Source organism: Tachypleus tridentatus, chromosome 7 (assembly GCF_004210375.1).
Source record: "Tachypleus tridentatus isolate NWPU-2018 chromosome 7, ASM421037v1, whole genome shotgun sequence".
In the NCBI taxonomy this organism is placed as follows: Eukaryota; Metazoa; Arthropoda; class Merostomata; order Xiphosura; family Limulidae; genus Tachypleus; species Tachypleus tridentatus.
Genome location: NC_134831.1, coordinates 169,519,219 through 169,543,428, shown reverse-complemented (window position 1 = coordinate 169,543,428; position 24,210 = coordinate 169,519,219). Strand labels below are relative to the sequence as shown.

The 24,210-nt window shown below is 36.3% G+C and overlaps 1 protein-coding gene and 1 long non-coding RNA gene across 2 annotated transcripts in view; one reads left to right on the top strand and one right to left on the bottom strand.

Annotated features, from left to right (window-relative positions):
• Nucleotides 1–677: 677 nt before the first annotated feature.
• On the bottom strand, nucleotides 678–23,327 carry LOC143257196 (growth/differentiation factor 8-like). The gene is made up of 2 exons (XM_076515566.1): nucleotides 22,809–23,327; nucleotides 678–2,136 (listed from the first exon to the last, which is right to left on the bottom strand). Exons 1-2 carry the CDS (start codon nucleotides 23,170–23,172, stop codon nucleotides 1,187–1,189), a joined length of 1,314 nt encoding a protein of 437 aa, XP_076371681.1. The 5' UTR covers nucleotides 23,173–23,327; the 3' UTR covers nucleotides 678–1,186.
• Nucleotides 17,609–24,210, top strand: part of LOC143257200 (uncharacterized) — a 65,499-nt gene continuing 58,897 nt past the window's right edge. The window contains exon 1 of the long non-coding RNA XR_013031733.1: nucleotides 17,609–17,996. This is a non-coding gene — a long non-coding RNA (uncharacterized LOC143257200). The remainder of the gene's footprint in view (nucleotides 17,997–24,210) is intronic.

Here is a 24,210-nt window from a genome sequence, read left to right as displayed (position 1 = left end):
CAAATTCTCAGATAACTTTACATTGGTTCTAATTTATTTCAGAATTCCACAAAATTCAACATGGCCGTCCCTAAGGAAATTTTTATTTAATTATTTGAATAAACTTCATTGGATACCTTCACAATCCTCATTAATAAGTCTTGGAAGTGTTTACGTAATGAAACTGAAGAAATAAAATTATTTAAGAAATTCATAAAGTATTTTTACTTGAACTATTAATAACACATTTGTAGGGAGTTCTTGAGTTAACTCAATACCACTTATATTTCAGTAAATACGCTAAGAAAAGTTTTAAACTGCTCAAGAAGCTTTGAAAGCTGTATTTTATTTGTCTTCTGTAAAATGATAGCTGAACACATCTGCATGTTAAACGTGTATCTTTTAAAGAAAGTAGAAAGATAATCTATTGTTGATTTTCAGTCTGTTAAAAGGTACCTCACGTGCGTTTTGAATAGCGTGTGATTCAAATTCATAGATTTTTTTAAAATATGAAATTGGTTTCATGAAAATCTTCTTCCAAAAGATCCAGTTCCGTTGGTGTTTGGCCTTTCGTTGGTTCAGCGGAAAATAATAGGCTTATAACTCGAAACCAAACACAAATAGCCCATTCTGTGGCTTTGTGGTTAAAACAATAATATTTTTAAAATAAAAAAAAAACAAATAATTGGACACTAGAAGAACGTTATATGAGTTTATTTTTTATTTCACGAACAAAGTCAAATGAGTTGCTAATTTATTTATTTTTCTAAGCACATGAATAGATGAGTGAACGGTATATAACAAGCAACATTTCAACTCAAATTGTTCACAAATAAAAAGATTCTATTTTGACAGAGTATCACAGTACCAACAGCAATGTTGTCGTCTTTAATAAATCATCATTTTTATGTACATTTCTGTTATTTACCTATTCATTCTTCCATAGACTCTGAAACGAACGTAATTATATAAAGCACTATAATATCACGCACACATACACATAACTTCTGGATTAATATATAAATAAGTAATTTATAATTACTATTAAATTTATACCCAGCAATAAGCTTTCACTTGAAATATCAGTTTAAAACCATTTCTTCTCCCACACGCTCATATTAACAGAAATTATCTCAACTATTTCCATAATTCGTTATATCACATATATTCACTTTCTTGAAAACAATTCAGGTGAACCTGACGGTTGCTAGGAGCAACTGCACTGTGAGACAATCATCCCTTTTAATTGTTTTGTATCCACTTCGCTTTTGTTCTTTTTATACACGATGTCCAGTGGTTTCATTTTCTTTGGAGCACAGCAAGGACGGGGAATTTTCCTTCTTCTGTTCTTCTTTCTACGCATAAGATTTTGAATTATTGCATGATTACTGGCATAATTCTTGCCGTTCCGAACACATTTCCCTTTACAAAAATAGGCTTGAAAGTGCTTTGGTTTGACGATCCAATTCCACTGGAGTTCCTCAAAAGAGACGTTCATGGAGTACCGACAACACAGTTTGGTTTTCCTGTCACCGGTACAATCGAAGGGGTATTTCGTCCCATGTTTCCTAGTGTTTGGCTTTGATCGCTTCATTCGCGCTGTTGATTCCGTTAACTCGATGTCCAAAACTGCTCGCCCTGGGGCTTGGTAAGAATGGATTTCTCCTTTCTTGTAATCCCTGGAGTGGGATTGGTTGGGAATTTCCGTACTGTTAATCGAGATGAAGGTAAAGTCGTTTGCCTCACATTCACTGCATTCGATGTGAAAACCAAAGTTGAGAGCAGAATTATCCATCCACGTTTCGACAGCTTTAGCCACATCAAATACTTCCCAGCTGTCTGTGTCCAACAAAATCCGTTGAGCAGTGACTAGTATACGTTCGGGGTCTTTCATGTAAGAAGGTTCTTGGAGTTGGTAGATGAAGACTGTGGCTTCTTGTGGTTCTTCACTGTTCGACGTGGCGTCTGAACGTCCTATTCGTCCAACTGCCTTGTGATGGACTCCTTTATGAGCTTTGTAGATACTCAGTTTGGCAAAATCGACTGTTAGGCCTCGCGTGTTGTTTGCAACGTGGTCAGAGAAGTCCAATGTAAAAAATAACGTCTGAAGTCCTCTGGATGGGACTAAGTCATCGCTGAAGTTAAGTTGCAGCGGCACTGAGGAATAAACAAATATGTATTAATGCCAATCAATGAAAGTTTGTTTGTTTTTGTTTGATTACAACTCACGTATTTTTATAACGAAAAATAATATTTGAGGCAATTTAAAAGCAAACACTTAACTTTGAATTCTTGAATCACCTAAAAAATCGCATTTTAATTTTATTACTTAAGGTCACTGTTCTAACAGTGCACATTAGTTTATTGTGTGACACCAAGTACTGGAAAGTTTTGTTAATGATACATGCTAATTAGCAAAATGTCTCCCGTTTTTTCAGAGGTAAGTTTATGGTCTTTAAGCTAAAATTCAGAGTTCGATTCCCCTAGATTTGTTTGTTTTGAATTTCGTGCAAAGTTACATGAAGGTCACTTGCTCTACCTGTCCTTAATTTAGCAATGTAAAATTAGAAGGAAGCCAACTTTTGGGGTACTCTTTTACCAATGAATAGAAGGATTGACCCACACATAATACCGCCCCACGGTTGAAATAGAGAGAATCTTTGGTGTAACCGGGATTCGAACCCGCAACCCACAGATTACGAGTCGAGCGCCCAAACCACCTGTCCAATCCCTCTTGGATGACTTAGTGTATATAGCCCAACATAGCTTTGTTCTAAACCAAACAAGATAAGAAATAAGTGTTCCTTAGAGGAGTTCTTCTTTTGGCAAATATGTTAACGTACACTTGATTTGTTTCTACAGTTTAAAAGTTTAATGTATATTTGATTTGTTTCTTCAGTTTGAAGTTTAACGTACACACACTTGATTTGTTTCCACAGTTTGAAGTTTAACGTACACTTGATTTGTTTCTACGGTTTGAAAGTTTAACGTACACTTGATTTGTTTCTACGGTTTGAAAGTTTAACGTACACTTGATTTGTTTCCACAGTTTGAAGTTTAACGTACACTTGATTTGTTTCTACGGTTTGAAAGTTTAACGTACACTTGATTTGTTTCTACGGTTTGAAAGTTTAACGTACACTTGATTTGTTTCCACAGTTTGAAGTTTAACGGACACTTGATTTGTTTCTACGGTTTGAAAGTTTAACGTACACTTGATTTGTTTCTACGGTTTGAAAGTTTAACGTACACTTGGTTTGTTTCCACAGTTTAATAATTTAACGTACACGTGATTTTTGGTAAAATAAACGGGAACTACCTGTTGTGTAGACACAAGTGTAGAGAATGACGCTTCTTCCGTCTTCAGGTCAGTGTATAAGGTGTTGTCGGTCTTTTATAGTATCCTGGTGGTTTGTGGAGAGCGTTTTATGATTGGTTGGATTATTACTGTTTCTGTATATTCAACCAATGGTAGCCACAGGATACTCACTTCTAATCCTATACAAGCAAGTTTCTACAGACGTTATATCGACGACACCTTCGTTATTTGGTCCCATGATCATGAAAACTTACCAGCCTTCTTTGAACATCTCAATTCCGTAGACTAAAGAATCCACTTCACTATGGAACTAGAGAAGCATGACAGTCTACTACTTTTTGACATACTCATCAGCAAACAAGCAAGTCAAATAACCATAACAGTAAACAGAAAACCCACCCATACGAACAGATACCGACACTTCCAGTCCTATCATCCAACCTCATTAAAACGTGGTATAATCCGATGCCTAAACAAGAGAGCAGAAAACATTTGTGATAAGATATCCATCGAAGCAGAACGCCAAAAGATCATAGAGAGCTTTAAACAGAATGGTCACGTCTCCTCCTTCATCAGAAAACTTCTTGAAGAAGACCCCGACTGAAAGAAAAAATCAGAAAGTCACCACCACTACCACCACTTACCTACCATACCTGCAACATTTCAGTGAAAAACTCAAATGTATAGCAAATAAATTCAACATAGAAGTCTGGTGGAAATTCTACAATATCTTAAGGTCCATTATGATAAAAAACAAACAGCGACCTACCAAAGAGAATCTCAAAAACGTCATTTATGAAATTCCATGTTCCTGCAACGATACATACATTGGAGAAACGGGAAGAAAACTCACAACAAGAATAAAAAAACATAAAGATAGTAAATGACTCATGAAAAGCCAAATTTCGTCCATTGCAGAGCACGCCATGTCAACTGGACACAGAACAAACTGGAAAAAAACTAGAATCATCGACACAGACAAATACTGGAAGACACGAATACACCATGGTAAGAACGACCACATTAACCATCTTGGTCAGAACGAAATTCGAAACGACTCAAATGACTCTAAAATTTTTGCAAGCCGTACAGCGTATACGGCACACTCGCATTCAACTATCGGACCGTACTCGAAACGGCGAATTATAAGTGAACGAGTTAACAATCGTCTCATAAGTGTGGAAGGTCTAAACAGCTGTATCTTTCTTTGCTTGTTGGTAAACGTCAGATTTACTGTGACTCATGAGCTGAGGATCTGAAACAGACACCAAGTAGTGTTCCACGTTGAAGAAACAACTCACACCTATTTGTTGTTTTTTTCGGAATTTTCAATCAAAGTTATACATGGGTTATCTGTCGTCATTAATTTTGAAATGACACAATAGAGGGGAGGCGACTAGTCAACAATGCTAACTTTTAGATTCATCTTTTCTGCCTAAACCGTGGAATTTGACTGTCACCCTTACAGTCACAAAATGCAAAACGCATATTTTTCCGGCAACAAGACATAAACCATTAACCCAAATAGAATTAAACACTGTAATGAAACAATCTTCATAATATATCTAGTCGAAAATAATGCTAGGAACTGAATTCACTGCTAAGTTCTTTATCACAGCCCTTTGTTATAGAAAATTGTCATATCTTCCCCATTATTCTGAATGATATACATAAAACTTGTCATATCTTCCCCATTATTCTGAATGATATACATAAAACTTGTCATATCTTCCCCATTATTCTGAATGATATACATAAAACTTGTCATATCTTCCCCATTATTCTGAATGATATACATAAAACTTGTCATATCTTCCCCATTATTCTGAATGATATACGTAAAACTTGTCATATCTTCCCCATTATTCTGAATGATATACATAAAACTTGTCATATCTTCCCCATTATTCTGAATGATATACGTAAAACTTGTCATTTCTTCCCCATTATTCTGAATGATATACATAAAACTTGTCATTTCTTCCCCATTATTCTGAATGATATACATAAAACTTGTCATATCTTCCCCATTATTCTGAATGATATACATAAAACTTGTCATATCTTCCCCATTATTCTGAATGATATACTTAAAACTTGTCATTTCTTCCCCATTATTTTGAATGATATACTTAAAACTTGTCATATCTTCCCCATTATTCTGAATGATATACATAAAACTTGTCATATCTTCCCCATTATTCTGAATGATATACTTAAAACTTGTCATTTCTTCCCCATTATTCTGAATGATATACTTAAAACTTGTCATATCTTCCCCATTATTCTGAATGATATACATAAAACTTGTCATATCTTCCCCATTATTCTGAATGATATACATAAAACTTGTCATTTCTTCCCCATTATTCTGAATGATATACATAAAACTTGTCATATCTTCCCCATTATTCTGAATGATATACATAAAACTTGTCATATCTTCCCCATTATTCTGAATGATATACTTAAAACTTGTCATATCTTCCCCATTATTCTGAATGATATACATAAAACTTGTCATATCTTCCCCATTATTCTGAATGATATACTTAAAACTTGTCATTTCTTCCCCATTATTTTGAATGATATACGTAAAACTTGTCATTTCTTCCCCATTATTCTGAATGATATACTTAAAACTTGTCATATCTTCCCCATTATTCTGAATGATATACATAAAACTTGTCATATCTTCCCCATTATTCTGAATGATATACTTAAAACTTGTCATTTCTTCCCCATTATTCTGAATGATATACTTAAAACTTGTCATATCTTCCCCATTATTCTGAATGATATACATAAAACTTGTCATATCTTCCCCATTATTCTGAATGATATACGTAAAACTTGTCATTTCTTCCCCATTATTCTGAATGATATACGTAAAACTTGTCATTTCTTCCCCATTATTCTGAATGATATACGTAAAACTTGTCATTTCTTCCCCATTATTCTGAATGATATACGTAAAACTTGTCATTTCTTCCCCATTATTCTGAATGATATACGTAAAACTTGTCATTTCTTTCCCATTATTCTGAATGATATACGTAAAACTTGTCATTTCTTTCCCATTATTTTGAATGATATACGTAACACTTGTCATATCTTCCCCATTATTTTGAATGATATACGTAACACTTGTCATATCTTCCCCATTATTTTGAATGATATACGTAAAACTTGTCATTTCTTTCTAATTATTTCGAATGGCATAAACCAAGATATCAGATACGATAATGTATATTAATCATATATTCTGTACCTATATATACATATATCGTTCTCGAAATACATAGATGTCCCCCAGTGGCACAGCAACATGTCTGCGGACTCACATCACTAAAAACTGAGTTTTGATACCCTTGGTTGACAGAGCACAGAAAGCCCATTGTGTAGCTTTATATTTGATTCTAAACAAACAAGCATATATATATATATATATATATATATATATATATATATATATATTAAGAACAATAATTTGAGCTAGAAACGACAAAAATGTGCCACTATTGTCTTAGAGGGATATTTTTTTACAATTGTTGCAATTTAAATTTTTGTTAATGAAACAAAGACACGCAATAAGTGCAAGTTTGACATTTGTGTGACTTTGTTAGGACTGTCATTACTTGTTTCTTTGTTACGTTTTTAACTTTTATACAATTGGTTGTTTATACTCCAATCAAAAACATCCGTTTTAGACATCGTTTCTCTAAGCTCTGTCATTGGGCCCCGAGTTAATCAGATATTTTGTTTAACCCCATTGTTATAGCATATCAATTTTTATAAAAGGTAGAAACTATTGTTTTTTAAAGACAGTCTGAGGTAATATAAGTTTTAGTCTGATTAGATGTTCTGAAAGGTTTTGTTTGTTTCAGCGAATAGCTGAACAATAGGTTATCTGTTCATTATAACATTGTAATTCCGTAAACGTATTGCAGTCCCATTGTTTAAGACATTGTGATGGAATTATTTATCCGATAAAGTATTTAGTTTGTATATATATAACAAACAAAAAATGTCATTAGCTATACTTAACTGTACAGCATCATACAGTCGGTATTTTAAAAATGGTCGGCTCCTTATGCATATACGGGCTAAACAGTCAGCTCAGAGAAACCTAGGATCCTAGTACAGTTGTTCCCGATAGCGGCAGCCTCTGTTTGGTTCTGTACTGAGCAACTGGCATGAAGTGCGGAACATGTTTAGTTACTTGGACTTTCTGATAAGCATCCTAACACGTTAACTATTAGGCCTCGTCCAGCTCTAATTTATAATACAATAATTCTTATAAATCACTTCACAGCTTATACGCTTGAAGTTGGAATTCTTTTATATGATGTGTTATTTTTCTTTCCCTGCTATCTCCCTAGTGGGACGTTGGGAAGTTTTCGGATTTATAACACAAAAGATGGGGTTGATGGACACAGCAGATAGCCCGATGTGGCTCTACTGTAATAAAAAACATATGCTTCGTTTTATTACTAAGCATTAAAATAACGATAATAAATTTCCGGTTTATTGTTTTTTTAACACAATAAAAGCAAGAAGAACCTTCCAGTTTGTTTGGTTTGAATTTCGCGTAAAACCGTCTCTAATTGTGCAGTGTAAGACTAGTCATCCCCACCCACCGCCAACTCTTGAGCTACTCTTTTTATCAACAAAGAGTGGGATTGACCGTTACATTTTAACGCCCCCGCGGCTGAAAAGGTGAGCATATTTAGTGTAATGGGGATTCGAACCCGGGACCCTCAGATTACGAGTCGAGTGCCTGAACCACCTGGCCATGCCGGGCTCCAGTTGGTCCTTTTTCTTCTACTTTAATAACTTGAACAATAGCTGGTGTGAGACTGTTATTGGAAACAGACACTGATGAAAATTCAATGTGATACAAATCTTCCTTTAAGGCAAGGTTTATATATTTTTATATTTGTTTGACTTTTCTCACAAGGTTTTAGTTATGCAGTTATAACAAATGTTTCTAGGTGTTTCTAACTATAGTTCTTGGTCAACTTCTGGGACCATTTCCCAGACCTATACCTTCCAGCTTTTGTATCGGGCGTTTTGTATCCTGCGACATTATTTGAGTCACAACAATGACCCATATTCTTCACGCCTCCTTCTAAAACTCTTATTTTTCGAGACAAGATTTTATTTTAAACAGTTACTGGTTACATAAACATATAAAACTGTGTTGTAAAACTTGCCTATTCAGAAATGAAGCCGGTGGGTCAGTGCCAATATTAAGGGCTTATAACCCTAAGGATCAGGTTTAGATACTTGCGGTAGGCACAGCACAGGTGGCCCATTGTGTAGCGTTCTGCTTAACAAAATACAAATTAAGAGATACTCCCGTGACTCAACGGTAAGTCTGGGGCTCAATCAGTACAGATTGCCCCATGAGCAGGTTTGTGTTTAACAACATAAAACCGGTGATCAAACGAGCCGCCTAGGCCAACAGGTCAACGTGCATGGCACGTACAGAACTAACCATTAGCTTAGTCCACCACATGAGAGGCTTTGGTTTGTCAGAATATCCGTGTTATTACTGTTTCAGTGTTAACTAAGTTAACCATGCGTCGCAATATATTTCATTTTTACCGCGCAGAATATCACCTATGAATGCTTCACATGATAACAGACTATCCTATTATTTTGTTCAAAGTCATACAGAGTCCTTGTGGCGACGAACCCTTTTTTCTAAAAAGAAATATTTCTAAAAAAACAAACACATTATAACATAAAGCCACCATCCTTGACCTAATTCATTTCTTTACGGCCTTATTAAAGTTCTCTCTCACGAAAATCAGAACAAAGGTTACGTGAAGAAACCAGTTACGAAAGTTTTATGATATAAATATTTTTTGTTACACATCTGTACGTAACTGAATAAGAATCAGGAAAATATCTGGAAAAATGTGAGAAGATACTGAATACAATCTAGGTCATTATAGAATGATAAATGTAACTGCCTTCTCACAACTGACTCCAAACATCGAAACGTAGAAGAAGCTGAAACCTTGTAAATTACAGCACTCGACTCAAATAGATGCAAATCTTGCACGTTTGATTTATTACACTGGACAGAACAGGTAGCCCCATGTGGGTTTTGCTTTACCACAAACAAATCATTGTTTTTTGTTGTCGTTTTCTGTATTAAATGTCTTATATTTAATTTTAAGCTCAGGTCCTCCACTGAGACAGCGGTAAATCTACGGAGTTACAACGCTAAAATCATGGACACAGCAGATAGCCCGATGTGGATTTGCTATAAGAAAACACCTTCTAAGCTCAGATTGTAAAATAAATTATCTTATTAGTAACAGTTTAAAATCAAAACCTAATTAAAACTAATATTTAAGGAACATCAATATTGAAAGTTAACATTACAATAGTATTATTGTAACTCAATACATAAATTTCACATACTACAGATTCTTGAACGACTTGGAACACTCTGCCAAGAAATGTGTCAAATAATACTACAGATATCACTCTGCCAAGAAATGTGTCAAATAATACTACAGATATCACTCTGCCAAGAAATGTGTCAAATAATACTACAGATATCACTCTGCCAAGAAATGTGTCAAATAATACTACAGATATCACACTGCCAAGAAATGTGTCAAATAATACTACAGATATCACTCTGCCAAGAAATGTGTCAAATAATACTACAGATATCACTCTGCCAAGAAATGTGTCAAATAATACTACAGATATTACTCTGCCAAGAAATGTGTCAAATAATACTACAGATATCACACTGCCAAGAAATGTGTCAAATAATACTACAGATATCACTCTGCCAAGAAATGTGTCAAATAATACTACAGATATCACTCTGCCAAGAAATGTGTCAAATAATACTACAGATATCACTCTGCCAAGAAATGTGTCAAATAATACTACAGATAACACTCTGCCAAGAAATGTGTCAAATAATACTACAGATAACACTCTGCCAAGAAATGTGTCAAATAATACTACAGATATCACTCTGCCAAGAAATGTGTCAAATAATACTACAGATATCACTCTGCCAAGAAATGTGTCAAATAATACTACAGATATCACTCTGCCAAGAAATGTGTCAAATAATACTACAGATATCACTCTGCCAAGAAATGTGTCAAATAATACTACAGATATCACTCTGCCAAGAAATGTGTCAAATAATACTACAGATATCACTCTGCCAAGAAATGTGTCAAATAATACTACAGATATCACTCTGCCAAGAAATGTGTCAAATAATACTACAGATATCACTCTGCCAAGAAATGTGTCAAATAATACTACAGATATCACTCTGCCAAGAAATGTGTCAAATAATACTACAGATATCACTCTGCCAAGAAATGTGTCAAATAATACTACAGATATCACTCTGCCAAGAAATGTGTCAAATAATACTACAGATATCACTCTGCCAAGAAATGTGTCAAATAATACTACAAATATCACTCTGCCAAGAAATGTGTCAAATAATACTACAGATATCACTCTGCCAAGAAATGTGTCAAATAATACTACAGATATCACTCTGCCAAGAAATGTGTCAAATAATACTACAGATATCACTCTGCCAAGAAATGTGTCAAATAATACTACAGATATCACTCTGCCAAGAAATGTGTCAAATAATACTACAGATATCACTCTGCCAAGAAATGTGTCAAATAATACTACAGATATCACTCTGCCAAGAAATGTGTCAAATAATACTACAGATATCACTCTGCCAAGAAATGTGTCAAATAATACTACAGATATCACTCTGCCAAGAAATGTGTCAAATAATACTACAGATATCACTCTGCCAAGAAATGTGTCAAATAATACTACAGATATCACTCTGCCAAGAAATGTGTCAAATAATACCACAGATATCACTCTGCCAAGAAATGTGTCAAATAATACCACAGATATCACTCTGCCAAGAAATGTGTCAAATAATACCACAGATATCACTCTGCCAAGAAATGTGTCAAATAATACTACAGATATCACTCTGCCAAGAAATGTGTCAAATAATACTACAAATATCACTCTGCCAAGAAATGTGTCAAATAATACTACAGATATCACTCTGCCAAGAAATGTGTCAAATAATACTACAGATATCACTCTGCCAAGAAATGTGTCAAATAATACTACAGATATCACTCTGCCAAGAAATGTGTCAAATAATACTACAGATAACACTCTGCCAAGAAATGTGTCAAATAATACTACAGATATTATTCTTTGAAAAATCTTTTACTCACTTTGTTCTGAACAACCTCATTGTTTCATTATACTTATGGTGGAACTAAAATATAGGCACAAGCCTCTGGGCTCCAATTTATTAATGGTAACACGTAAACTATTTTTGGAGCAAAAGCTATGATATTGGAACTTTATTCTGGACTTTAAATGGAACAATTGAGGCAATGAAACGTTTGCATGGGTGTTTTATCATAGTAAAACCAAATAAGGCTATCGGCTGCGTCTACCGTGAGGAATCGAGCCCTTGATTTTAGCGTTGTAAATCCATAGACTTACCGCTATCCCACTAGAGGGCATTACGGATGAACTCAGCACAGTCATCATATCGTTCTTAGATGGTATTGTAGTGGCTAAGAAGGTATTGATGTTGATTACAAACCAACGAGTTCGTATGCACTTTGATAGTTTTAGCAACCATCCCAAAATAAGTAAAATTAAATATCCCTGTTACCATAGCAATAAGGTTATACACGTTTATATTTAATCCGGAAGAGAGAAATCATATATTAAAAAAATTGAAATATTTTTTGGTAAAATGCCATTATTTAGAGCTTGTGTATAATTTTACCCAAAAGAGGCTATTTGTGTAATAGAGACTTGAACTCACGACCGTTAGCCACCTGGCCACAATCAATCAGAAAAAGTTTTAACTTGTTGAATAAATCAAAAGATTTAAATATAAAAGTAACAATGATAATATTATACTGTCAACGTGAAGAAATGAAATAAAACGCCCTTAATTTGTTGAACAAAAATATAATTTATCAAACTTTGATAACCAAAAAATCCAGACTAAATCTTTCAAACATAAAGTTTATTATTTTCCAAAATTGAAAAGTCTTCCTTCATTGTGTGTACTTCTTTTATTTCTGTCATTCTGTTTGTTTTTCAACGACTGTTTGTTTTGAATTTCGCGCAAAGCTACTCAAGGGCTATCTGCGCTAGCCGTCCCTAATTTACCAGTGTAAGACTAGAGAGAAGGCAGCTAGTCATCACCATCCACCGCCAAGTCTAGGGCTACCAACGAATAGTGGGATTGACCATCACAAAACGACGCCCCCACGGCTGAAAGGGCGAGCATGTTTAGTGTGACGGGGATTCGAGCGAGCACCTTAACCGCTTGGTTATGCAGGGCCTTTCCTTTTGTAATTGTAATTTAAAAGTTAGGTTAGTATTAAAAAATACATATGTATTAACCATTTCAAAGCTTTTTTTTTTAATTTTAATTAAAAGCCGTTAGGGAACGAAATGTTTCATAAATAGCCCCTCCGCCAGAGGACTTGGCGCGTATATTAAATGTACTTCCACACTAGCTTTGCTATATTCATTATTTTGGTTTTATTTTCTCTTGAAACAAAACATTTTCGGGGAATCGAACTTCGAATGTTAGCATTGCAAGTTGGTAGACTAACTGCTTTCCCATTGGGGATAGGCCCGGCATGGCCAGGTGGATAAGGAACCCGACTCATAATCTGGGGATCGAGGATTACGTTTGAAATGGCCATTACATAATTTTCCTTAAACCAATCAATTTTCAGCGATATAAAAATTTGTATGAGATGGCAGATAATGTCACAATGTAGTTCTGATACATCCTGTTCCATCTTGGCTTTATATCGACTGTAGTTATAACGTGACTCGATAATTTTCGTTTTCCAAAATAGTTTAAATATAGTGTACTCAGTATTCTATATACTCAGTTGTTAAGGTATAAATTAAACCTTATGTTACGTTTCAGTAAAACCAGAGATATTTAAAAAGCTTATCGTGTAATGTTTCATCAAAACAAAACATGAACAACTTATTACGTTTCTATCAAGTATCGAATTACTCTATATATATTAATTTGTTACCAATATTATAAGTTTGAAACTCACTACATTCTATATATTGGTCCTATCTAAAGAAGTGTCATATGTGCATTAGAGAACACCAATATACTCCTGAGGTACAGTACCCGATATTGTAGGTATTAAACTATACTCCTAAGGTACAGTACCCGATATAGTAGGTATTAAACCATACCCCTGAGGTACATTTGTACCTACTATATAAGGTACGGTACCTCAGGAGTACGATTTAATATGTTCTGTGCTAGGAATTAATAACTCAAATCACCAAAAGTGTTTTATTATATTAATTTCAGACCAGTTTATAAAGATAACAAAGATACATTGTTACTCACACTCGTGATATAGGAAAAACAAAACAAAACAAAACAAAAAACGTATGTTCCGAAAGTTTCACCCCTCAGCTAATCGTTGATTTAGCTTTACCTCACTCACCTGCTAAGCTACGTACAAGTGGCTCTGTATATCTCCACCAGATACCAAAGTATATTATAAAGCCATGTAAAAAAACAATAATTTAGGTTATATAAAACCACCAGTGTTGATTTAAACATGGTATTTTAAAACTTAGAGTTTGGTTTACTGTTGCACATTGAGAATCTCTAAATAAGAATTCTTAACTGAAGACTGTTTTGAAACTTACTTCCAGAAAAGGTCATAAAGCAATTTCATAGGTTCTCAATTTGCTGTTAAGTACTGTAGAATATTTTGTGAAGAAAGTGTCACACCACCTCAACATTGCCAAGTTTAGGTCGCCCTAAGTGTCACACCACCTCAACATTGCCAAGATTAGCTCGCACTAAGAAAGTGTCACACTACCTCAACATTGCCAAGATTAGGTCGCCCTAAGAAAGTGTCACACCACCTCAACATTGCTAAGTTTAGGACGCCCTAAGAAAGTGTCACACCACCTCAACATTGGCAAGATTAGGTCGCCCTAAGAAAGTGTCACACCACCTCAACATTGCTAAGATTAGGTCGCCCTAAGAAAGTGTCACACCACCTCAACATTGCCAAGATTAGGTCGCCCTAAGAAAGTGTCACACCACCTCAACATTGCCAAGATTAGGTCGCCCTAAGAAAGTGTGTGCTCTAACAAGCAGAAAAATCGTCACACTTGAATAGCAGCAACTGGAGTTACTGTATACATCTTCACAATGTCACCAACTTTACATAACAAAGACTTGTATGGAAAGAATGAAGCTCATACTGATGAAAGATCCATCTTAGGAAGCATTTGTGTCTTCTTATAGCAAATCACATCAGACTATCTACTGAGCTCACTAAAGGGAATCTAAACCCTCATTTTAACGTTGTAAATCCGTAGATTTACTGCTGTACCAGCGGGGGACCTTAAAAAGAGAATGGACTATATCAATAAACATTTCAATAACCATACAACAACTTGACAGAAAGTTTTATGATCAGTTGAGACGAAAATAGATCTTTGTGTGTTAAATGACAAGCGGTACGTATGGGGAAAACCCAACATTGCTCATGACCCGGAAAATACAGTCCCAACTGTCAAATATGGTGGTGGTGGGGAGTCCATAATGTTGTGAGGAAGTAAGTCTGAAGAAATCAGCTGATAAACTAAATATTGGACAAAAGTTTACATTTGAACATGGCAATGATCCGAAACACAGATCAAAAGCAACCCAAAAGTGGTGTCAGAGAAACAAAATTAAACTCCTTGGCTGGCCAAGCCAAAGCTTGAACCTAAATCCACTCGACAATCTGTGGAAATACTTGAAACATTGCTGAGCATCGAAGACATCCTTCAAACTTACAATAACTGAAGCATACCTACAAGCAGAAGTGGACAAAGATATCTCCAGCACACTGTGTAAAGCTTGTGCAGGGGTTATCCAAAACTTTCACTTGTCATTGCTACCAAAGTTGCCTTAACAGAATGTTAACTGCATTATCATGTTACGTTTGTTTGTCTTAAAACTAAGCACAAAGCTTCACAATGGGCTAACTGTGCTCTGCCAACCACCAGTATTGGATCTGGTTTCTAATGTTGTAATTCCGTAGACATATTGCTGTGATACTGACGGGCAATTGTGTTCCGCGTGAAGACTTTTGCTACATGTATTTTCAAGATATTTTGTGTCATATCACTAGAGTGAGTAACAGTGCACCTTTTGTCATTCGTAACCTTTAGAAGCTGGTCTGAGATTAATATAATAACTATTTTTGGTAATTTGAGTCATGCATTTCAGATAAAACAAACTGAGATTAATTACCAGCACGAGGGAGACTCTTTTGTAAGGCACTTTACGACTGTCATGTACTTTATATCAGGAGTATGGTTAGTACCAATTTTATTGGGCGGTGTACCGCAGAAGTACGATCTAATACCTACTATATGAGGCACTGTACCTTAGGAGTATTATATAACTGATTATAGTATAAACACAAATATTGTTATTTGTGTAACATAAGATGGTTTAAGCCTATCTACCAGTTTATGTTATTTTACATTACATGGCCAAAGTATGTGGACACTCCTTCTAATTAGTGGGTTCAGCTATTTCAACCACACCCAATGCCAACAGGTGCACAAAATCAGGCATACAGCCATGTGTTCTCCATAGACAAACATTGGCAGTCGTACTGAAGAGCTCAGCGACTTTCAACGTGGCAGTGTCATAGGATGTCACCTTTCCAACAATTCAGTTCGACATCTTTCTGCCCTGCTACGGCTGCCCCGGTCAACTGTATGTGTTGTTATTGTGAATTGGAAACGTCGAGGAGCAACAACAGCTCAGCCACGAAGCCGTAGGCCACCCAAGCTCACAAAACGGGACCGTCGAGTGCTGACAAGCGTAGCTCGTAAAAATCGTCTGTCCACAGTTGCAACACTCACTACCAAGTTTCAAACTGCCTCTGAAGCAACGTAAGCACAAGAAATATTCGTCGGGAGTTCCATGAAATGGGTTTATATGGCCAAGCAGCAGCAAACAAGCCTAATATCACCATGTGCAATGCCAAGCGTCAGCTGGAGTGTGTAAAGAACATAACCATTGGACTCTGGATCAGTGGAAACGTGTTCTCTGGAGTGATGAATCATGCTTCACTATTTGGCAGTCAAATCTGGGATTGGCAGATGCCAGGAGAACGCTACCTGTCTGAATACATAGTACCAACTGTAAAGTTTTGTAGAGGAGGAATAATAGTCTGGGGCTGTTTTTCATGGTTTGGACTAGGCTCTTTAGTTACAGTGAAGGGAAATCTTAATGCTACAGCATACAATGACATTCTAGAGAATTGCACGCTTCCATCTTTAATGGCGATAGTTTGTGAAAGGTTTTTTTTTGTTTGTTTCAGCATGATAATGCCCCCGTGCACAAAGCGAGGTCCATAAAGACATGATTTGCTAAGGTTGGTGTGGAAGAAGTTGCCTGGCCTGCACAGAGCCCTTACCTCAACCCCATCGAACATCTTTGGGATAAACTGGAAAGCTGACTGCAAGCCAGGCCTTCTTGCCCAACATCAGTGCCTGACCTCACTAATGCTCTTATGGCTGAACAGGAACAAATCCCCGCAACCATGTTCCAAAATCTAGTGATAAGCCTTCTCAGAAGAGTGGAGACTGTTATAGCAGCAAAGGGGACCAACTCCATGTTAATACCCATGGTTTTGGAATGAGATGTTCCACAAGCGCATATGGGTGTGATGGTCGGGTGTCCACATACTTTTGACCGTGTAGTGTATTTTAGTAATAATATAATTTCTGTAATGCACCTTGGTGAAATAAAAGACATTTTAATAGCAGAATTAAATAGTGGAACGCCCTACAAAAAAAGTGTGAAACGTCCAATTAAAGAAATTTAAATTCTGATAAGGTCGTTTATTTCTTATATTAATATGCAGTTGGTGGTTTCTCTCTTAAAGCAGTGATTTCCTACAAGGATAAAAAGTCACCGAAGAAAAAAGTTTACTTAATGATCAGAATTTCAATGTACAGGAAGACATAGCGTGGAGGGAAAGTAGCGAGGTGTTTCCCCGGTGCTTACTATCATCGGTCGAACGTGTGCCTGCGCCTGGTACGTCACCCCTCCTTTAATGTATCTTGATAGTATGGCAAGTTGCATCATACCTTTCTGTTTTGAAGAAATGTCGTCACGAACATCAGATTTATCTCAAGTAACCGGATCTATCTAAAAAATGAACAAAAAAGGTAGGAGTCTCTATCAGATTAGAAAACGCAAATAATGTCTACGCTTTCCAATCGTATATTTAAACCTCGAATTACCATGGCGGTCACGGTTACAAGAGACCTCAAGACCCGATTACAAAACAAAAAAGTATCAACAATTTTACAATTCTTCTCGCTAAGTGGTGCTGGCGTCTCCTCTTCTGTAGTTTTCAAAAGATAAAAAATTAGTGATTTCAAACAAGTGTTTTGTTTATTTTATACTGTGTAAAATAAACAGGACACAAATATAAAAGTGTGGAGGTCGCTAGTAGTATACGGTGTAAAAAACAGTTGGTAATTGTGGTCATCTTACTGCTAAGAAAACAATTATCGGTTCAATCTTCTGCGGACGCAAGTCTTTGTAAGTACATGTTGGATTTTATGTAACAAAAGAAAAACGTTACAATCTTTTTAAATATATCTGGTTTTATTTGATAATGATGCACTTGTTAAATAATACGCCATTTTTACTAAACAAAATTTCTTTTTTGGAGTTTGACTGGTTCTTTATTTATGTCTATAATTAAGCGCGAAGCCACACAATGCGTCATCTGTGCCACTAAGCCCGGAGGAGCCGTATCTGTGATTGTGACTGATCGCAACTGGTATTTTAAAGTAACGTTTATATTATTCAACATTAAGATATCACATAGGATCCGGTGATAAGGAACAAGTGTGCAAAAATGGACATACTTTTTCCAAGAAGGTTTGTTTTGTTTTTGAATTTCACGCAAAACTACACGAGGGCTATCTGCGTTAGCCGTCCCTAATTTAGCAATGTAAGACTAAAAGGAAGGCAGCTAGTCATCACCACCCACCGGCAACTCTTGGGCTATTTTTTTACCAACGAATAGTGGGATTGACCGCCACGTTATAATGTCCCACGGCTGTAAGGGTGAGCATGTTTGGTGTGCATGGAATTCAAACCCGCAACCCTCGGATTACGAGTCGAACGCCTTAACTCGCCTGGTCATGCCGGACCACCCCCGGGAAGGAATAACAGTTGATCGCAGGATTTATATCATCAACACGTAATTTAACTTTATCTTACTGAACTTCATTGTTAGAGCACTTAAACTGTAATTTGAGAGATATCTGGTGAGTCCACCGAGGGGAATCGAACCCATGATCTTAGCGTTGTAAATCCATAGACTTACCGATGAACCAGCGAGGGAAATCAGGGGGAAATTAAATTTTGTGTGGAAGTTTCATTTATTACGTTGAGGCAAGAAATGCTAAATGAAGGTAAACTTTCGTAGCTTTAACTAATGAGATAGTCTTAAAGTTTAAAATGGTCTACACCCGAGACAATTTAAAATGAAACGGAACCATTTAAAACTGTTTCTTAATTTTAGTTAGACATCTGTCAACTTAAAGAACTTTTCAAAAGTAAAAACATATAAAATCAATATAAGAGTATAGATACTGGAAGCAAAACATTTTGAAGTCAACAAAGTATTGACAAACACCTTGTACGTAGTGAATAATAACCTGAAACAGTGTGATCTTAGTCATTTGTAAAAAGAGTAGCCCAAGAGTTTACGGTGGCTAACACAGCTCTGTAATATCGCTATACAAACCGTTCTTGGGAATATACCCCCCACACACACACACACATAATTCTTTATTACTACATTTTTCAACTGATTTTGTGTGATAAACGGTCATGCAGCTGACTCCACATGACTATTATAAGGTTTATGTCTCAGAATAATGCTGGATAATCCATTTGTATAACAGTCCTTTTTTATTAAGGCGAGCAACCCTACCATGGTCTGGAGGTTAGGGCGCTCGACTCGCAATCTTAATGTCATGCAATCGAATCTATGTTATACCAAACATGCTCACCCTTTCAGTGAAGGCGTTATAAAGTTACGGTCAATCCCACTGTTCGTTTGTAAAAGAGTAGCCCAAGAGCTGACGGTGAGTGGTGATGACTAGCTTCCTTCTCTCTAGTCTTACACTGCTAAATTAAGGATGGCTAATTTTGCGCGAACTTAAAACAAACAAACAAATCAAAGCGATCATCGATAACGGGCACGGCATGGCCAGGTGGTTAAGGCACCCGACTTGTAATCCGAGTCTACCTCGGGATGCTAACACAGCTCGTTGGTTAAAGAGTAGCACAAAAGTTGGTGGTGGGTAGTAATGATTAGCTGCCTTTCCTGTAGCGTATCGCCTCAAATTGTATACCTGTAGTGAATGATGAACCTTGCAACATTCAGGGATTAACGTCATAACAACCATAGTTCGAAGATATGGATACAAGGAAAAAGTATCAATTCCTTACAGTAAGATTTAGATTTCATATGCCAGTTCAGAAAACAGTGTTTATACGAATACGTGAAACATGAAATATATCGATAGGTTTTAACGTATAACTGGATTATGTAATCGAACACTATATATATATGGATAAACTAGTGGTGTAATATCCTAATTAGAAGCAGACACGCACATAGGACCTTCGATATTCAATATCCTTCAACTCTTTAACACTATATCTAACCCTATTTTCCTCCCATTTTTAAATGTAATGAATTTCAACGTCTCCTGATAACCGCTTCTTTGTTTTTAAAGAATAAATCCCCTTTAACTACAGGTGCATCCTAGTGGCACAGCAGTAAGTCTGCGGACTTACAAAGCTAGAACCCAGATAGCCCATGGTGTATCATTGTGATTAAGTTAAACAAACCAACCAAATAAATTCAAATAGGTTTCTTCAGTCCGTCAAATTCTAATCAGGAATATAGCTTAAAAAACGTATACGTTTAATTCAATACCACCTCTTTAGATCTTAAAATTCCAGTTAATAAAGAAACAATAAACTCTAAGCATATTTTCTGAAGTTTACTATTACCATATTAGGTTTTAGTATAAAATGTTCAATATTTCCTACAAAAATATGTTTTACATTATTTTAATTAAATATAGCTCTACTAATATTGTTGTTTATTTAATATCGAAAACGTTTCTCCTACTGTTTTTTACGTGTTTTATATATAAATGCCTTAGTTTCACAGTTTAATAATTAGTATTGTGACGAATTTATTTTTATATATTTATTTTGCTTTAGTTAAATATGTATATTTAGAAATGCATGTAACTTGTACTGTTAAGTGTGTATTGCGAAATTCCCGCCCATTCTCTAAATTTGTAGAAGCTTCTCGAGCGTAAGAATCAACAATGCACTATGTATATATGTAAAATACTAATGATTGCCAGTATTATTGCCAACTGAACTTTCGAAAACCTAGCCTAAAGTTTATAAACCGATTCGCCAAGAGATAGTTATATATTGTTGGTTTGCTACAGTTGGTACACTAAAAAACCTCGGAAGCTAAAACTGTGATTAACGCTTATTTATCGAGAAACTACGGGATCTCAGAACGACTGGTATGGGTATTAACACTTTTATTAACAAGGAGAAAACAACGTTTTGACCATCCTAGGTCATCTTCAGGTTACGATGAAGGAAACGTTGTTCCCTCTTTATCGACATAAGTATTAATACCCATATCAGCCCTTCTGAGCTACATTTGTATTTCACAAGGGCTTCTCGTCATCAAGAAACTACGGGATCGTTTAGAAATTTCAAATATTACAAAATATTCAGCTTCAGTGAAATCACATCGAGCATTTATATTTTTACGAAAAAGTACATAATTTCAGCAGTGAAAAGTCAGCTTGCAAACGGTGTGAGACCAGCGAAGAATACCGAACTAGCCAGCTCCTTGCTAAGGGAATTGTATCCACGTTAACTTAAAATTAATTCGTTTTTCATGAACCCTCGATAAGATATCAAGGAAGTTTCAATCCAGAAAGTAGACTTAATATTATTTGTAAGCTTGTGAAACTCTTGTATATGAATCGTTATTTGTAATAACCGTTTTTATATATATGTATTATTGTTTGTATATTAAAATATACTCGTGTTAAGAAAAAAAAGTATCAACCTTGTTGGCAGATATAACTTGGACACATCTCTACATTTATTTAACTGTTAAACTTAAATCAGTTTCAGGTTATTTGGTTTGAATTTCGTGCAAAGCTACACGAGAGCTATCTGCACTAGCCGTCCCTAATTTTGCAGTATATAAGACTAGAGGGAAGGCAGCTAGTTATCACTACCCACCGCCAACGCTTGGGCTACTCTTTTACCAATGAATAGTAGGATTGACTGTCACATTATAACACCCCTACGGCTAAAAGGACGATCATGTTTGGTGTGACGGGGATTCGAACCCGCGACCCTCCGATTACGAGTCGAGTGCCTTAACCACCTGGCCATGCAGGTTATTTGAAGTCGTCATACGTACTATATTCCAAACGCTTTTGGCAACATTCTACAAAACGCCTTAGATTTAAGATTTAAAACTTCAAAAAGAAAATCTCATCACACAGAAACCGAAACGGCGAACCGCTCGACACAGGAGTAATCCGTTACATACTTTCTCCCTCCATTGTAACGGATTCTGATAGAGTATGTTACATCAACATACTATATTTGATTCAGCTACCTAGTTAATCATTAGTAAAACAGGTGATTCAAATAAACTGCGGCTCATACGCATTTCGACAGTAAGTATAATCCAGTTGTTGTTTCTCGTTAACTTTTAAAAGTCTTTCACCGACTGAAGGACATAAACAACATTCTAGAAAGACTACAAAGAACTTCAGATAAATGTTTTATTTATTCCACCGTATGTTTCGACTTAACTTCTTGTAATTTGTGACATTCAAATACCCTTGAAAAATGCGTAAGTCGAAACGTCGTGTGACAAAGAAAAATATAAAACAAATTCTCTGAAGTTTGTAGCCCTCTTTGAACACAATTCAGTTGAGCTTATTAAATATTGAAGAATTTTGTTTTGAGAGCAAAGCCACTTTGGGCTCTCTGCTGTGTCCACACCACAAGAAACCGAACTCTGGATGTTCGCGTTGCAAGTTCGTGGACTTACCTCTGTTTCACCAGGGGGGTTGAAGAATGCCTATTTATAATGAAAATATGGCAAAATATATTTAAATACAGTGTCAATGCCGTGTTTAACATTAAAACGTGTAAAACAACCAACGACGGTAATGACCTAAGATACAGTGTGATATCTGAACGGTGCAGTGCACGTGCAGCAACATGCACGTGCCACTAATGAAACAATGCATTCGTTCTTACCTTCGTCTCTGAAAGTGTACGACTTGTGAACAATCTCGTCTTCGTCTTCTCCTTCTAATTCTTCCTGAACATTTGAGTTTCTTATGTTCCGATAATAAATCTCTAATACCCTATTCAGTTCACTGTCGCTGACGTTCATTTGCGAGGACTCCGGTGCGCGTTCCATTCCCAGCTCGGAGAGAATGTGCTGTTTGATACGTTCTATTTCCTCCTCCATCTGGATGCCATCAATATCGTCTTTGTTCCGCAGTTCACGAACCGGGAGTTCATCGGTTTCCACAGACAACGACTGGGTTTTCACGAGCACAGCTCCGCAGTACAGTAACAACAGAGCTTGGGCCGGAAGTACACATCTCTTAGTCATCTCTCGAGCTGCATGGAGAATCCCGGTAACAGACGCGGAACTCTTGTAGTGGGTCGCTCGGGCTTTCTTCCGTATCGGTGCACTTCAACAACAGAGCTAGCGGCGACTTAACGGCCCAGTTTAAACCTACCGACGTCCGGAGAGTCACCGCCTCAGACGTTGACGAGCGAATGAGAAACGAAAACAGGGGTGGTAAAGGCGGTTTTACCTACCCTAGTCCACGTGCCCACGTGTTTTTCTGCATTCGTCGAGAGTGCAAACGAATTAACACTAGCAATGCTCTCACTGGAGGTCTTCATATTCTTGTCACACGCTCGTGCAAGAATTCACCAAATTCAAGACGCTCGGCGCATTTGCCAATTTTTAGTTTGTTAGCCGTCGGGTCCTAGTAAATGTAGCAGGAGTGAACATGCAATTTATTCATATTTAATTAGCTGGTACTAAAACACAAAAAGTGACATCTGTATAAAATCATAAATATTTCTTTTTCATGAAAATTCTTTCCATACGCAGTACGTTTGTGGCCCTACAAAGTTAGCATCCGCAGTTAGATCCCCGAAATGGACGGAATGCATGTACTTTACTGTATTGCTTGGGGTTAAAACAGACAAGACCTTCAAGGGGTTATAGTAACAAAAGTGTAAATAGATAAAAACCGAAATGACAAAAACTCATAGAAAGAAAAGCTATAAAAGGTTTTTTAAGAGGTATCAACTTAATTACAGCACACATGGTGTTTGAAACTCTTTCATTATATTTTGATTGTCGTAAGTGATCACGTGTTATGGTTAGAGCCGAAACGTTACATCTACGAAATGTTCTTAACACCTTAAAATTTGTGTTTTCTTATAGCAAAGCCACATCGGGCTATCTGCTGAGTCCAGCGGGGGAAATCATACCCATAATTCTAGCGTTGTAAATCCATAGACTTACTGCTGTACCAGCGGGGGAAATCATACCCATAATTCTAGCGTTGTAAATCCATAGACTTACTGCTGTACTAGTGGGGGAAATCGAATTTTGTGTGGAAGTTTCATT

What these genes read in the sequence shown, in the direction of transcription:
- LOC143257196 (XM_076515566.1), bottom strand. Translation starts at nt 23,172, where the DNA reads ATGACTAAGAGATGTGTACTTCCGGCCCAAGCTCTGTTGTTACTGTAC. An exon ending in GTACACTTTCAGAGACGAAG is followed by an intron (nt 2,137 to 22,808) that starts GTAAGAACGAAT and finishes TTTATTCCTCAG; the next exon opens with TGCCGCTGCAACTTAACTTC.